The 13791-nt window shown below is 43.8% G+C and overlaps 1 protein-coding gene across 4 annotated transcripts in view; it reads right to left on the bottom strand.

Annotated features, from left to right (window-relative positions):
- Positions 1-4534: 4534 nt before the first annotated feature.
- The window catches only part of si:ch211-243j20.2 (uridine-cytidine kinase-like 1), a 40929-nt gene continuing 31672 nt past the window's right edge, over positions 4535-13791 (bottom strand). Inside the window, exons 9-16 of one of the 4 annotated variants that reach the window (XR_009523792.1) lie at positions 13145-13243; positions 12963-13056; positions 12002-12064; positions 8964-9086; positions 7775-7882; positions 7167-7401; positions 5837-5934; positions 4535-5524 (exon numbers count right to left, since the gene is read on the bottom strand). Coding sequence is in view for 2 of the 4 variants with exons in the window: in XM_060042109.1 (XP_059898092.1) it covers positions 5888-5934; positions 7167-7401; positions 7775-7882; positions 8964-9086; positions 12002-12064; positions 12963-13056; positions 13145-13243 (769 nt within the window). In the remaining 2 variants the exon portion in view is untranslated. Of the gene's footprint in view, positions 5935-7166; positions 7402-7774; positions 7883-8963; positions 9087-12001; positions 12065-12962; positions 13057-13144; positions 13244-13791 lie in introns of all 4 variants that reach the window. The other 3 variants (XR_009523791.1, XM_060042109.1, XM_060042110.1) reach the window with 3 other exon arrangements.

The raw sequence follows: 13791 nt of genomic DNA, 5'->3' as shown, positions 1-13791 counted from the left end.
TTGTGAGCTAGTAAATTGACATTGGTGACAGTGGTGTTTAACACCAGCTACGTCCATGCAAAATATAGCAACGTATCATTAAGTTGCAAAAACGTTTGAAAAGTGGCACAGGTCTTTAGGCTTGATTATTTGCATTAACATGATGAATCTATAAAAAGCAATACGGCACAAAATATTTCTGAAAACTAATATAACTTCACTTCGTTTCAACTTCACTGATTTAATTATTGTGTTAACTTCAGATTTACTTAATGGAACACCCAGCTGTATATCCTGTTTCAGTGCCTTTTTTGCCAACATGTCGACAACCTCATTGCCTTCTACTTCAGCATGGGATGGGACCCATAAAAAGCCTGAAGAACCTCATAAACTAGATCAGGCCTACAGGTAGATTTTCCATTTGAAATGCTGATTAGAGCTGCCATTGAGTCTGAGCAAATGATGCATCTACTTGACCTTCCCTCTTCTATCCACCAGAGAGACAATAAAATGGCTAACAGCTCCACTGTGAATACTGCTAAATGATCTGACGTTCTTTTGATAATTGATACATTAAACTGTGGTATGTGTACTGCTGCCCCTGTCCTACCTGTGTCTGGATCTTTTGACCCGTCTGTAAAAATTTGAATTGACCCGTTATACTTATCACTTATATACTGTTGTATCAAACTATTCATCCCTCCAAATTCATTACATTGTTTTGATTTCTTAATAATTTCAAGATCTACTGTAGGCATGGGGAAAAGCCACGGGGGAGTTGCTGGTAGTGGTACTGTACAGCTATGTGTTAAATTGGATATCCCTAACTCCCTGGCAGAGCTATCTCCTACCCATCCAAAACTATTTAGCTTTGTACGCCCATGCTCCCAGCATGGCTCTAGAACTGATTTGGTTGGATGATCTTGTTTGTGTCCTTGCAAATTAGTCCAGTATACCATGGACAACTGCATACGCCTCAAATATAATGGTAACTCTCCAACCTCCACCTGTAGAGCAGCAACTGATGAAGTCTTGAATGCCCCACAACACAGCCGGATGGCCTGTGCCTGTATTACATCACATTTGGTGAGATGTGACTTTGCAGCTGAACCATATGCAATACACGCATAGTCTAATGCTGATCTGATTATGGCAATGTACATTTGCTTAAGAGATTTCATACTGGCGCCCCAGCTACTTCCAGCTAAGCGCCTCATTACATTGATTGCCTTTTTGCATCTCATCACTCCTCTCTGGATATGCTCTCCAAAGGTCAGCTTACTATCCATCCAGACTCCCAGAAACCGAATAACTTGTACTTCCTTTACCATTTGTCCATAGAGTACGATTCGTAAGATTGGATTTTCCCTCTTCCTGGAAAAGCATATCACTTGAGTCTTCTCAACTGAGAAACGGAAGCCCCACTTATTACCCCATTTCTCTACTGTGCTTACAGCTGCCTGTAGCTTCTTTTCAGCAAACGTACCATTACAGCCTTTAACCCACAACGCCCCATCATCTGCATACAGAGACCTTCCAAGACTAGCATCAACCTCTGAGAAAATGTCATTAATCATAACACTAAAGAGTAATGGACTGCACACTCCCTTGTGGGACTCCATTCTCTGTAGGATAGACCCTAGAATGGGTTGCCCCCACCCTCACTTCCATAGTTCTATCCTTAAGGAAATCCAATACCCAATTAAACATCCTCCCACCTATTCCCATGCTTTCAAGCTTAATAAGGAGACCATCCCGCCACAACATGTCATACGCCTTTTCAACATCAAAAAGGATGGCGTCTACCATCTCCTTATTTGCCTGGGCCTTTCTAACTATATTCTCCAAACACAGCACAGGGTCCATGGTCGTCCTCCCTCTACGGAAACCACTCTGACTTGGACTAATCATGCTCCTGCTTTCTACTATGTAGGTTAATCAATCCGTAACCATACGCTCCATTACCTTACACATGTTAGAGGTCAGGGCTATTGGCCTATAGCTAGTCACTTCACTCTTATCTTTTCCTGGTTTCCCAACTGGGATAACCACAGAGTGTTTCCATGCCAATGGTAGTGTCCCTGATTCCCAAACCCTATTGAAAAGCTGCAGGATCACCATCTGTGCTTGAGGAGTTAAATTGACCACCATTTTATAACATGTCTCATCCTTACCAGGGGATGTATTTCTAACACCTGCTAAAGCTTGTTTCAACTCAAACAAGGAAAAACAAACATTTGATGCCTCTGCAGTGTCATTCTTTTTCCTTACTGTGTTGGGATGTACCCTAATCACTTCATCCCTACCTGCTCTTGCCTCCTGGGTCAGATTAGCAGGGCTATGTATTTTAGCGAATGATTTAGCCAAAGCTTCTGCCTTGTCTTTGTTAGTCACCATGATTTCACCATTATACCTAATTGCTGGTAGGGCATATTCCCTCCTGATACCACCCATCCTTCGAATCATGCCCCACACATCACTGATCTTGGTATCTCTTCCAATAGTGTTAGAGAATTGCTGCCACTGGTTTCGCTTGGCCTGCCTTATCACTCGTCTAACTACTGCCACTGTCATTAAAGGAAAATTAAGCTTTAACCTTCTTAAAAGCTTTGTTTCTTGCCTGTACAGCCTTTTTACATTCATCTGTCCACCAGGGAACCATGTGACGTTGTCCTGATCCACTTCCTTTCCCTATTATTTCTACTGCAGTTGACTGCATGGCTTCTGTTAGACGCACTGGCTTCAATCAATGACCTATTAATATATAAAGAAGGCTTCAATACCAATGACCGACCATAGCATTAAAGGCCGTGTTGCAGGGTTTATTTTCCAATGAATTTGTGCAATTTGCTTGTTGGTAATAAAGATTTAAACTGATATCCATTGTATTTAATGTTGTTAGGTTGGTATCACAAAACAGAATGTAATACGAAAAAGTAGGTACTGTTTTGGCGGTTTGCTATTGATTCTCATTTCCCCCAGAATGCATTGCATGACGTCACGTTTGGGAGACAAGGACCAAAGATCCGAATATTCTGCATATAACATGAACATGTATTAAATGCAGGATATATGCGTGGATGTTACAGAAAATGAAATAATGGCCATAGGTTTATAAGAAGTGAACATGGATGTATACGATAACTGTGGGAAAGGGGAGGGGGCGGTCGATGGCAACCACCATAGGATTGTTGTTTTGATGAATCCTGCGCAGCCCGCTGCCCCTTCTGAAGCCAAACTAATCTCCCAATTGAAATGCATTGCTTTCATATTGAATTAATTAGTAGACCATGTAGCTAATATCGTTATAACAAGATCTCTATCTGACCATTGACAATCCACATACACCAATCCCATCAACGAAGAGGGTTGTAACACCAAGTAACACAGTGTAGCCTACTTTTTCCATGGGGAATGTGGTTCAGGTATGACAGTATTTAAATATTTATAATGTAAAAAACTAGCCTATACGTAGGCCTACAGCACATTATACATTTGACATATAGAGTTAGACTATTTATATGTATAAGGTTATCGGCTGAATTCGGTTAAAATGCAGCCTCTGCTGGCCCACAACCAGATCGTCTCGTTGTCTCGTTATATGCTTTATAAGTAATTATATTTAAATTATAATAACCATGTAGCCTTTATTTTCTTGGCGTTATCATTACATCCTTCCTCGTTACATCGATATAAATTATGGTTATAACGAGATCTGTATCTGACCATTGACCATCCTCTCGGAAATGAATGAAATGCATATTGACGGTATGGCACTATATCCCTATTCTCGCCGGCCCTTCTTGAAATTAATTTCTGGTGATCTTCGTATAGATAAATATATATATATAAATATGTATGTATGTAAATAGGTATATGCATACCTATTTATTTATAGATATTAATTTATTTATTAAATACGTAGACCACCAGACCTCCTCGAAGCAACAAAATAAATATATAGGCCTATGTATAAATATGCATGTACATATATACATATATATATATATATATAAATACACACCTGTCACAAACTAATTATAGATATTTATTTATTTCGTTATACATAGATGTTTATTTATTTATTTATTTATTTATTTATTATGTACGGAGACCACCAGACCTCATTGAAGCAACGAAAATGGTATATTAAATTCAAGATAGGTGCATGGGCGAGAACAGGGATATAGTGCCATACTGTCAATATGAATTTCATTCATCTATATACAGTGGGAGACCAGGTTGACTCGGTCGTTGAGACGGGGATCTGTGTGAGTGCCACGGAATTTGAGTGTCATTAACTTGCATTGGAGCAAAGTCCGTGGCCATAACACGGAAATTGGGGTGTTTCCGTGAGGATTCCACAGATTTTGAGTTAAGTGTCCGTGGTCATTTCACGGATTCCTGTGAGACCAGGTTGATTTATGCATACCGGTCTCCCAAAATAAAATTAAGGACGGCACGAACTAAAACGAAATAGAACATGCAAATAAACACCTCACTCATGAAAATTAAAACAAACCCATGACAATGACGACAACACAAACTTCACTGGTAAAATTGCACCATGACTTTTAATGTCAATTTGTGGAGGTAAATTATGACCTTAGGTATTTCAACACATCAATAAATATACCAGGCTTTGTTGAGACAGGGAGGGATGCAGTTTACACAAAACTTACAATTAGGAGACATTTACATACAAAACTTCAAGTATTGAATTGAACCTGTATGAATGGCTGATGTTAAACCGCCAGCAGCAAATACAGGCTTCCCTCCTGAGGGAGAAAGTTCATTCATATCTGACTACATACATTAATATGAGTCATATCATATGCAAAGATTGTATCCTTGCAAGTAAAGATAGTGCATGTTAAAGCAACACTAATATCTGCCAGCAACAGAATGAGATGCAGAGATAGATTGTGACGCTAGACTTGTAGTGTCAAACGTTAGTATCAAGGACAACTCTCATACTGAATGGGGCACTCAGTGTGAAGAGCCAAAGGAAGAAATATTAAAATGACCTTAAAGACCTAAACCTCAGTCTTCAACACAGTCTATTATGGTAGGTACTGCCTGGCTCCTGTAGCTGGAGATTGGCTAGTCAAATACGAGGGCAAATAATACATGAGCTGGCAGATTGGTCTGGATCCAGGCTATGACCTCTGGATCCCAAGATATGACCTCTGGATCCAGGGTGTGACCTCTGGATCCAGGGTCTGACCTCTGGATCCCAAGATACGACGTCTGGATCCAAGGCTATGACCACTGGATCCCAAGCTATGACTTCTGGATCCAGTCAGCAATTTGTTTTAAACTCAATGATGCATGTATGCATTTAGATTGGGAAAGTTTTGCCGATGGTTGATTATGCAGGCTCATCGTGAATATCAAGAAGCCAACCAAAGAAATCAAACCTGACCTTTGGACTATCATGACAAAGAAAACAGTGAATAGAACCCAGTTTTAATAGATATCTGAGTCTTGTCATTGAGCACCTTGAATTGGTTCAGATACACTCCTTCTGGAGCGGTTGAAACACCTGAAAGACATTTACAATATAGAGAAGAGGGTATTCAGCAGCAAGCGTTGTACAAACCTGCTGCATAACAGCATGTCAGGGGGCAACCAGCATGTCAGGGGGCAACCAGCTATCCAAGCGGACTTCTGTCAGCTTGACACAAGCATGGCACATTAAATACCACCAACACTTTGACCTGTTTGATTCCAGATTTCCCATTTTTTACTGAGTTTGAATTCAAATGTACTTTTTAATTCCAGGTGACTTCAAATTGCGGTGACGTCACATAATAACTGTTAACTCCAGTAGATGCCATGGTTAAAGTAGGGGTACCGTGTTTCACACTGCTTCTACTCAGTAGTCCATCCATTGGTCACTTTCATACTAGTCCAAAGGGGCGTCCGTCCCAAAGTAGCGGTCACCGAAGTTACCTGGAGGAAAGAGCAGAGAGTGGAGAGAGAGCACAGAGGAGAGAGGACAGCAGAGGAGAGAGTGGAAAGAGCAGAGAGCAGAGAGGAGAGGACAGCAGAGGAGTGAGTGGAGAGAGCAGCGAGGAGAGAGGAGAGAGGAGAGGACAGCAGAGCAGAGAGGACAGCAGAGGAGAGAGGAGAGAGCAGAGAGGAGAGGAGAGAGGAGAGAGCAGAGAGGAGAGAGGACAGCAGAGGAGAGAGGAGAGGACAGCAGAGGAGAGAGAGCAGAGAGTGGAGAGAGCAGAGAGGAGAGGAGAGTAGAGAGGAGATAGAGGATAGCCGAGAGGAGAGAGCAGAGAGGAGGAGAGAGAGCAGAGCAGAGAGGACAGCAGAGCAGAGAGGACAGCAGAGGAGAGAGATGAGAGAGTGGAGAGAGCCGAGAGGAGAGGGTTTAGGTTCATGAATGAGCGATGAGAACCGTCTGGCTTGGTCTTGGGGAAGAAAAGGTAAACTTTAAAATGCATTTCCTGCAGAAAATCCGGTGAGTGCTGCAATTCAAAGTGAGATGGAAAATATGTTTTAGTAAAGCCACATAAATTAAGATGTGAAGAAATGCTGAATGGCTTAAATCAAGTGAAAAGATTTGAACTCAAAGAGGTCAAAAGTCTAAATGGAGTAAACAATGTAAACCATTTAATAAATGTGGTTTGGAAACAAAGTAAAGAGTTATACAAATAGCTAAAGTGATAAAGTTTGATTACATTGAGATAAAATATAGAAACGCTGAGCTGTTTAAGCTGCTAAAGTTTGAAATGGTTGAATCAAGTCAGTGTAACAGTCAAGTGTGTGTTTGTGTGTGTGTCATCACCTAATAACCAGGAAAAGTTATTAGTCGAGTGCTCTGTGCAGCTCTTAACTATTGTTCTTCTTGGCTTTATTCTTTCTTTATTATTCTCTACAACTTTGGGACCCTACTCCTTCCACTGGAATTGCACGCTTCCATTCAGATTTATTTTATATTTTAAACTATTTAAGATATTCTACTTTCAAAATATTATTAAAAATAGTTGAGCGCTGCATGCAGCACTGAACTAACTACCGGTAAGTTCTGCTACAAGTCACTTATACACTCACCTTACATAAGACCTTAAATACATGAATACATTAAAAAAAAGACGATATGAATAACCTGACATAAACCTAAAGGTAGATTGTGGTGAGGGGGTTCTAATGAACAGCTTGCTTCGCCTCACCGATGCCCGGGATGATGTGGAACTGCTCGTTGACCTCCTTGTCCACGGCCGTGGTAATGATGCGGACCCCCGGGAAGGCGTACGCCACGGAGTGGACGCCCATCTCTGCCATGAGGAGGGAGAGCAGGAAGATCCTTTCCTCTGGCACGTCGTGGTCCTGGGACACATACACCGACACAGCCGTTACTACCAGTAGCTTCACTGATGGCTCTGAAGTGGTGGGTGTTACGTGGATCTGAGCGCCGTGTTCATAAAGCCAAAGAAATAAAGAACCAATGAATCCACCTCCAAAGGGCAGAACCGTCTGTCTGTGGGTCCTGGGTCAGAACCAGACGTACTGTACGGACGTCACTGTACAGTACACAAGGAGCGGGTGTGCATGCTGTGTGTGCTGCGTCTACACGTGTCTGGATCTACGTCTATGTCTGCATGTGTGTGCGTATGTGTGTTTGTGTGCATGCATACGTGTGTACACGCAGAAACACGTGTGTGTGTGTGTGGGCTGCACATGTGTGTATGCGTGTGTGTGCATTTGTTTATGTGTGTGTGCGCATGTGTCTGCGTCTACATGAGTGTGTTTGTATGTGTGTGTGTGAATGCGGACCCACCAGCAGCACCCTGATGGCCATGAGGGCGGCGGCCCCGGTGGACACGGTGCTGTCCATCAAGATGACGTAATCCTCACTGATCTCCTTGGGAAGGCGCAGGTAGTGCAGCTGGACACACAACACACAGGCTAGGACTGACCCTGGGTCAGGTCAGTACTGGTTGAGGGTCAGGTGAGTACTGGTCCTCCTGGATCAGTTTAATCATACTGACCCTGGATCAGGTTAACATACTGGTCCTGGATCAGGTTAATCATACTGACCCTGGATCAGGTTAATCATACTGACCCTGGTTCAGGTTAACATACTGACCCTGGATCAGGTTAAACATACTGACCCTGGATCAGGTCAAACATACTGATCTTGGATCAGGTTAAACATACTGACCCTGGATCAGGTTAAACATACTGATCCTGGATCAGGTTAAACATACTGACCCTGGATCAGGTTAAACATACTGATCCTGGATAAGCTTAAACATACTGATCCTGGATCAGCTTAAACATACTGATCCTGGATCAGGTTAAACATACTGATCCTGGATCAGATTAAACATACTGACCCTGGATCAGATTAAACATACTGACCCTGGATCAGGTTGAATATCAGATTCCTCTCTGCTGCCTCCTTGAGGAGCAGAAGAACATTAGAGAGGCTTGAAACACACCGGGCTGCCCCTGTCCTCTTACACACACACAAGCTCCCTGTGTCATGGTAGACACACACAAACACACCCACCTCTGGCTCCCCTGTGTCGTGACCCCACCCCCCCCCACCTCGGGCTCCCTTGTGTGGTGGTTGGTCTACCCCCCCCTGTGTGGTGGTGGTTGGTCTAACCCCCCCCCCCCCCACCTCGGGCTCCCCTGTGTGGTGGTTGGTCTACCCCCCCCACCCCCACCCCCCCACCTCGGGCTCCCCTGTGTGGTGGTTGGTCTACCCCCCCCCCCCCCCCCCCCCCACCTCGGGCTCCCCTGTGTGGTGGTTGGTCTACCCCCCCCACCTCGGGCTCCCCTGTGTGGTGGTTGGTCTACCCCCCCCACCCCCCCACCCCCCCACCTCGGGCTCCCCTGTGTGGTGGTTGGTCTACCCCCCCCACCTCGGGCTCCCCTGTGTGGTGGTTGGTCTACCCCCCCCACCCCCCCACCTCGGGCTCCCCTGTGTGGTGGTTGGTCTACCCCCCCCACCCCCCCACCTCGGGCTCCCCTGTGTGGTGGTTGGTCTGGATCAGGATCTTCCCCAGCCGGATGTCTTTGCACACGGCTGTCAGAGCCTGCTCCATGGTCTCCCCGGCCCTCAGGATGGACACGCCTGTGATCTGCACACACACGCACACACACACACATGGACCAAGACATTCCAACACGCATGCACAATGAGGGACAAACACACACACACACAAGGAAACAGACACACACAACGAGGGACCCCCAAACACACAACCAGACATGCACACAGTTATGCCTGGTTAATTGTAGTCGTTTTGGAAAAACATTATTCACACAAAAGTAATAATATTATATATGAATATATGATATGTATTGTTTTAAACCAGAGTAATGCAGAAAGGATGGATTTGCGGACACGAAAATACTACGGACACGTAATTAGGGATCGACCGATATATCGGTCGGCCGATATTATCGGCCGATATTCGTGTTTTTTACGTGTATCGTATCGGCCGATACGCGGCTGATTTTCGCCGATTTATTTTATTTTATTATTTTTTTTATTTTTTTTTACTTGTTCTACCTCACCTGTTTTTAATATTTGTTAAATATCGTTCATCTACTTGTTCTTACTTGTTCTACCTCACCTGTTTTTACTATTTGTTAAATATTGTTCATCTACTTGTTCTTACTTGTTCTACTTCACCTGTTTTTACTATTTGTTAAATATTGTTTTTTATATTGAAGTTCAATAAATGTTTCTTTAAAAAACAAAAACAAAAAAAAAAACGGCTCAAGAAAGTCCGTATCGGCGTATCGGCTAAGGCTGATGAAAAAATATCGGTATCGGTATCGGCCCTAAAAAAACGGTATCGGTCGATCCCTACACGTAATGTAACGAGAATACACGTCTATTAAAGTATACTAAAGTATTCTTGTTACACATATTCACACACTTGAAAACAAGTGAACAGTTGCTGTGACAGTAGGAGCATGCGTTAAACAGCTCCCACTTCCTGGAGGAACCAGGTACCCCTATAAAACCCTTATGGATCTGTTAGAGACACTACCGTCTCTCTAGAACCTGGATGGATTTGGTGGACAGACAGACGCTACTGCAGGGTTTCCCACACCTTACAGCTTAGGCGGCCGCCTAAATTTATAGTATAAAATATTCATTCACTCTCTGTGCAAAGATAAGGCTGCAGGGCAACAGTCTGACATCCTGCAGGATAATAAGAATGAATGGTCCCCTGTAAAGGAGTGCGAACCTGGGCAGGGTCCAGATTAAGGAGCTCCTGTTCCAGAGGAAGGTTCCAGATTAAGGAGCTCCTGTTCCAGAGGAAGGTTCCAGATTAAGGAGCTCCTGTTCCAGAGGAAGGTTCCTGTTCCGGAGGACAGGTTCCAGATTAAGGAGCTCCTGTTCCGGAGGACAGGTTCCAGATTAAGGAGCTCCTGTTCCGGAGGACAGGTTCCAGATTAAGGAGCTCCTGTTCCGGAGGACAGGTTCCAGATTAAGGATCTCCTGTTCCGGAGGACAGGTTCCAGATTAAGGAGCTCCTGTTCCGGAGGACAGGTTCCAGATTAAGGAGCTCCTGTTCCGGAGGACAGGTTCCAGATTAAGGAGCTCCTGTTCCTGAGGACAGGTTCCAGATTAAGGAGCTCCTGTTCCTGAGGACAGGTTCCAGATTAAGGAGCTCCTGTTCCGGAGGACAGGTTCCAGATTAAGGAGCTCCTGTTCCGGAGGACAGGTTCCAGATTAAGGAGTTCCTCTCGGTTGGCCTCCATAAATGTAGAGCGAGCAAACCAATCTCAAGACTTAAATACTCGAGACGTGTTTGAATCGGGGACTCTTTATTTTAATGAGCAAACAATGTCAATTCAGCTTAATTTGTTTGTTTTTTCAACAACTTCTGGCAACAGGACAGGTTCTGTTAAAGGTGGCTCCCCTCAGTCCACGGATGTTATTGCTCTACTTAAGATGCTCTACTGCCGTTAGGCCTCTTAAAGGGTCGACTTACTCTACTGAGCCTTTTAAAGGGACACTCTAGTGAGCCTCTTAAAGGGTCGACTTACTCTACTGAGCCTCTTAAAGGGATACTCTACTGAGTCTCTTAAAGGGATACTCTACTGAGCCTCTTAAAGGGATACATCCGGCCTACCATAAAGGGTACTGTCGGCGGTGGAAACGCGACCTCGGAAATGAGCTGGGCTATACCGCCCCCTCCCTACCGGACTGAGGCGAACCGACCCGTACCGCACCCTGCAGTGGAAACGGGGCATTAAAGGGTCGACCTACTCTACTGAGCCTCTTAAAGGGTCGACTTACTCTACTGAGCCTCTTAAAGGGTCGAATTACTCTACTGAGCCTCTTAAAGGGTCGACTTACTCTACTGAGCCTCTTAAAGGGTCGAATTACTCTACTGAGCCTCTTAAAGGGTCGACTTACTCTACTGAGCCTCTTTAAGGGTCGACTTACTCTACTGAGCCGCTTAAAGGGTTACTCTATTGAGCCTCTTAAAGGGATACTCTACTGAGCCTCTTAAAGGGATACTCTACTGAGCCTCTTAAAGGGATACTCTACTGAGCCTCTTAAAGGGATACTCTACTGAGCCTCTTAAAGGGATACTCTACTGAGTCAATTAAAGGGATACTCTACTGAGCCTCTTAAAGGGATACTCTACTGAGCCTCTTAAAGGGATACTCTACTGAGCCTCTTAAAGGGATACTCTACTGAGCCTCTTAAAGGGATACTCTACTGAGTCTATTAAAGGGATACTTTACTGAGCCTCTTCAAGGGATACTCTACTGAGCCGCTTAAAGGGTCGACTTACTCTACTGAGCCTCTTAAAGGGAGACTCTACTGAGCCTCTTAAAGGGATACTCTACTGAGCCTCTTAAAGGGATACTCTACTGAGCCTCTTAAAGGGAGACTCTACTGAGCCTCTTAAAGGGATACTCTACTGAGCCTCTTAAAGGGATACTCTACTGAGCCTCTTAAAGGGATACTCTACTGAGCCTCTTAAAGGGATACTCTACTCAGCCTCTTGAAGGGTCGACTTACTCTACTGCCGCTGAGCCTCTTGCCCTCGTAAAGTGCTCCCTGTGGCGTCTCCACCAACACTGGCTAAGAAAAAAGAAAATGCAAAGTTATCAGTGTGTGATAAAAAAACGATAAGTATCTAAATATAATGATTCTAAATACAAATATAGAGGCAAATTTGACAATGGTTGATACAATTATGTTCAGTGGTTTTGTTGCATGCAAGAAAATGTCCCTTAAAACAAGGCCAACAAAAAGGCAATCCTCACAGGTCAACGGATGAGTCCACACAACCATAGCCACCTCATCACTTCACCAATAATCCAGAAAAAAAAGCAAAACCAGTACAACCATTTATTATTTTATGTATATATATATATATAGAGGGATGGAACGGTTCAAATAAAGATTAGAATGGTTGGGTTCGCTAGTCACGGTTTGGTTCCTTTGGTTCAAAAAAGGTTTTGTGCCGTAATAACGGTAACCAGTGAACCTCCTCAGTCTGGAGTGATGTGTAGTCGGCGTCGCGGCCCTGGAAGGACTCAAGACATTGTTTGACTGGTGGCTTAGGAGTGCTTTTACACAGCAGTGTTGAAGGGAACGTATTCTCCATGTTTGGAGTTACAGAGTTACAGAGGAGACTGATATGGTGAACATGTAAATAAAAAACAAATAGGTTGTCCATAGGATACCAATCCGTAATAATTAAATAAACAATTGTTGGCTTTTCAACTAGAATTCCCAAAAGCCAGCAGTTGAGTGTATTCCGTTCCCTAGGTGGATGATGTATAACCACATCCTTTAGGGATTTAACGATGAAGAATTTGCATCATCAGTGTGAACAGTAATACTGTTCACAATGTTTGGCAGATGCGTTTGTGCACTTGTATATATATATATATATATATTGCAACCTCAAATATATTTAAAGTTTAATCTTGTCATGCATCCAGATCAAGATGATAACAGAGAACACACTCACCTTCAGAGGTAGGAACGAGAGGGCGTGCTCTATTAATAGTCTCATTAACCTCTTGGAATAGAAGATGAACTCATCGCGATTCGTTTCCTTGTTCCTACAAACACAAAGACAAATGGTTGGTTCAAAGTCTACAGTATGTATGTGTGCATGAGGTGTGTGTGCGCGTGCGTGCGTGCGATCACCTGATGATGGTGTGCATTCCCCGGACCTGTGGCGTGGCCAGCATCAGGCTGAGGGTCTTGGGGAGGGGCTGACCCTGGTGGGCTGAGGCCAGGGCTGACCTGAGACACACACACGTGCTCAGTGAGGGACAACGCTGACAACGCCCCCCCCGTGTAAAAGGGTCCTACTGCCGTTACATTGCATCAGATCCAACTAACAGCCTCAGCCTGTCCATCGTGACCACACAGCAACCCCACAGCAGTCTGAAATTAGTTTCTATTGCTGAGGTTACATTCATATCACAGAATAAGGAATTATATGGAATAATGTTTCGGTCATCATTGATTTGGGTGCGGCCAAGATGGAGAAGCTGTCCTGCTTTCAGAGCAGCAGTAGGGAAGGGGAGAGTGTTATTTGGGCTCAGTAGCCCTAATGCTAGAGGCTAATGCCAGGCATGAAGTAGGAACCAACCAACTTAGCAGGGGCAGGCAGGAAACAAACCCCTTATTATGTATGATTATCAAAGCTAAGTATTTAGAAAAACACTAATTTTGTTATAATAATCCTAATAATAAATTAATATGAATTGTTAAGAGGATAATATCCACATAAAGGCATAACATTCACATAAGATAATATAATGACTTAATTCAAATCTACATTCTTT

Source organism: Gadus macrocephalus, chromosome 21, assembly GCF_031168955.1.
Source record: "Gadus macrocephalus chromosome 21, ASM3116895v1".
In the NCBI taxonomy this organism is placed as follows: domain Eukaryota; kingdom Metazoa; phylum Chordata; class Actinopteri; order Gadiformes; family Gadidae; genus Gadus; species Gadus macrocephalus.
The sequence above is the reverse complement of the archived record's forward strand: the minus strand, read 5'-3'. Positions and strand labels throughout refer to the sequence as shown.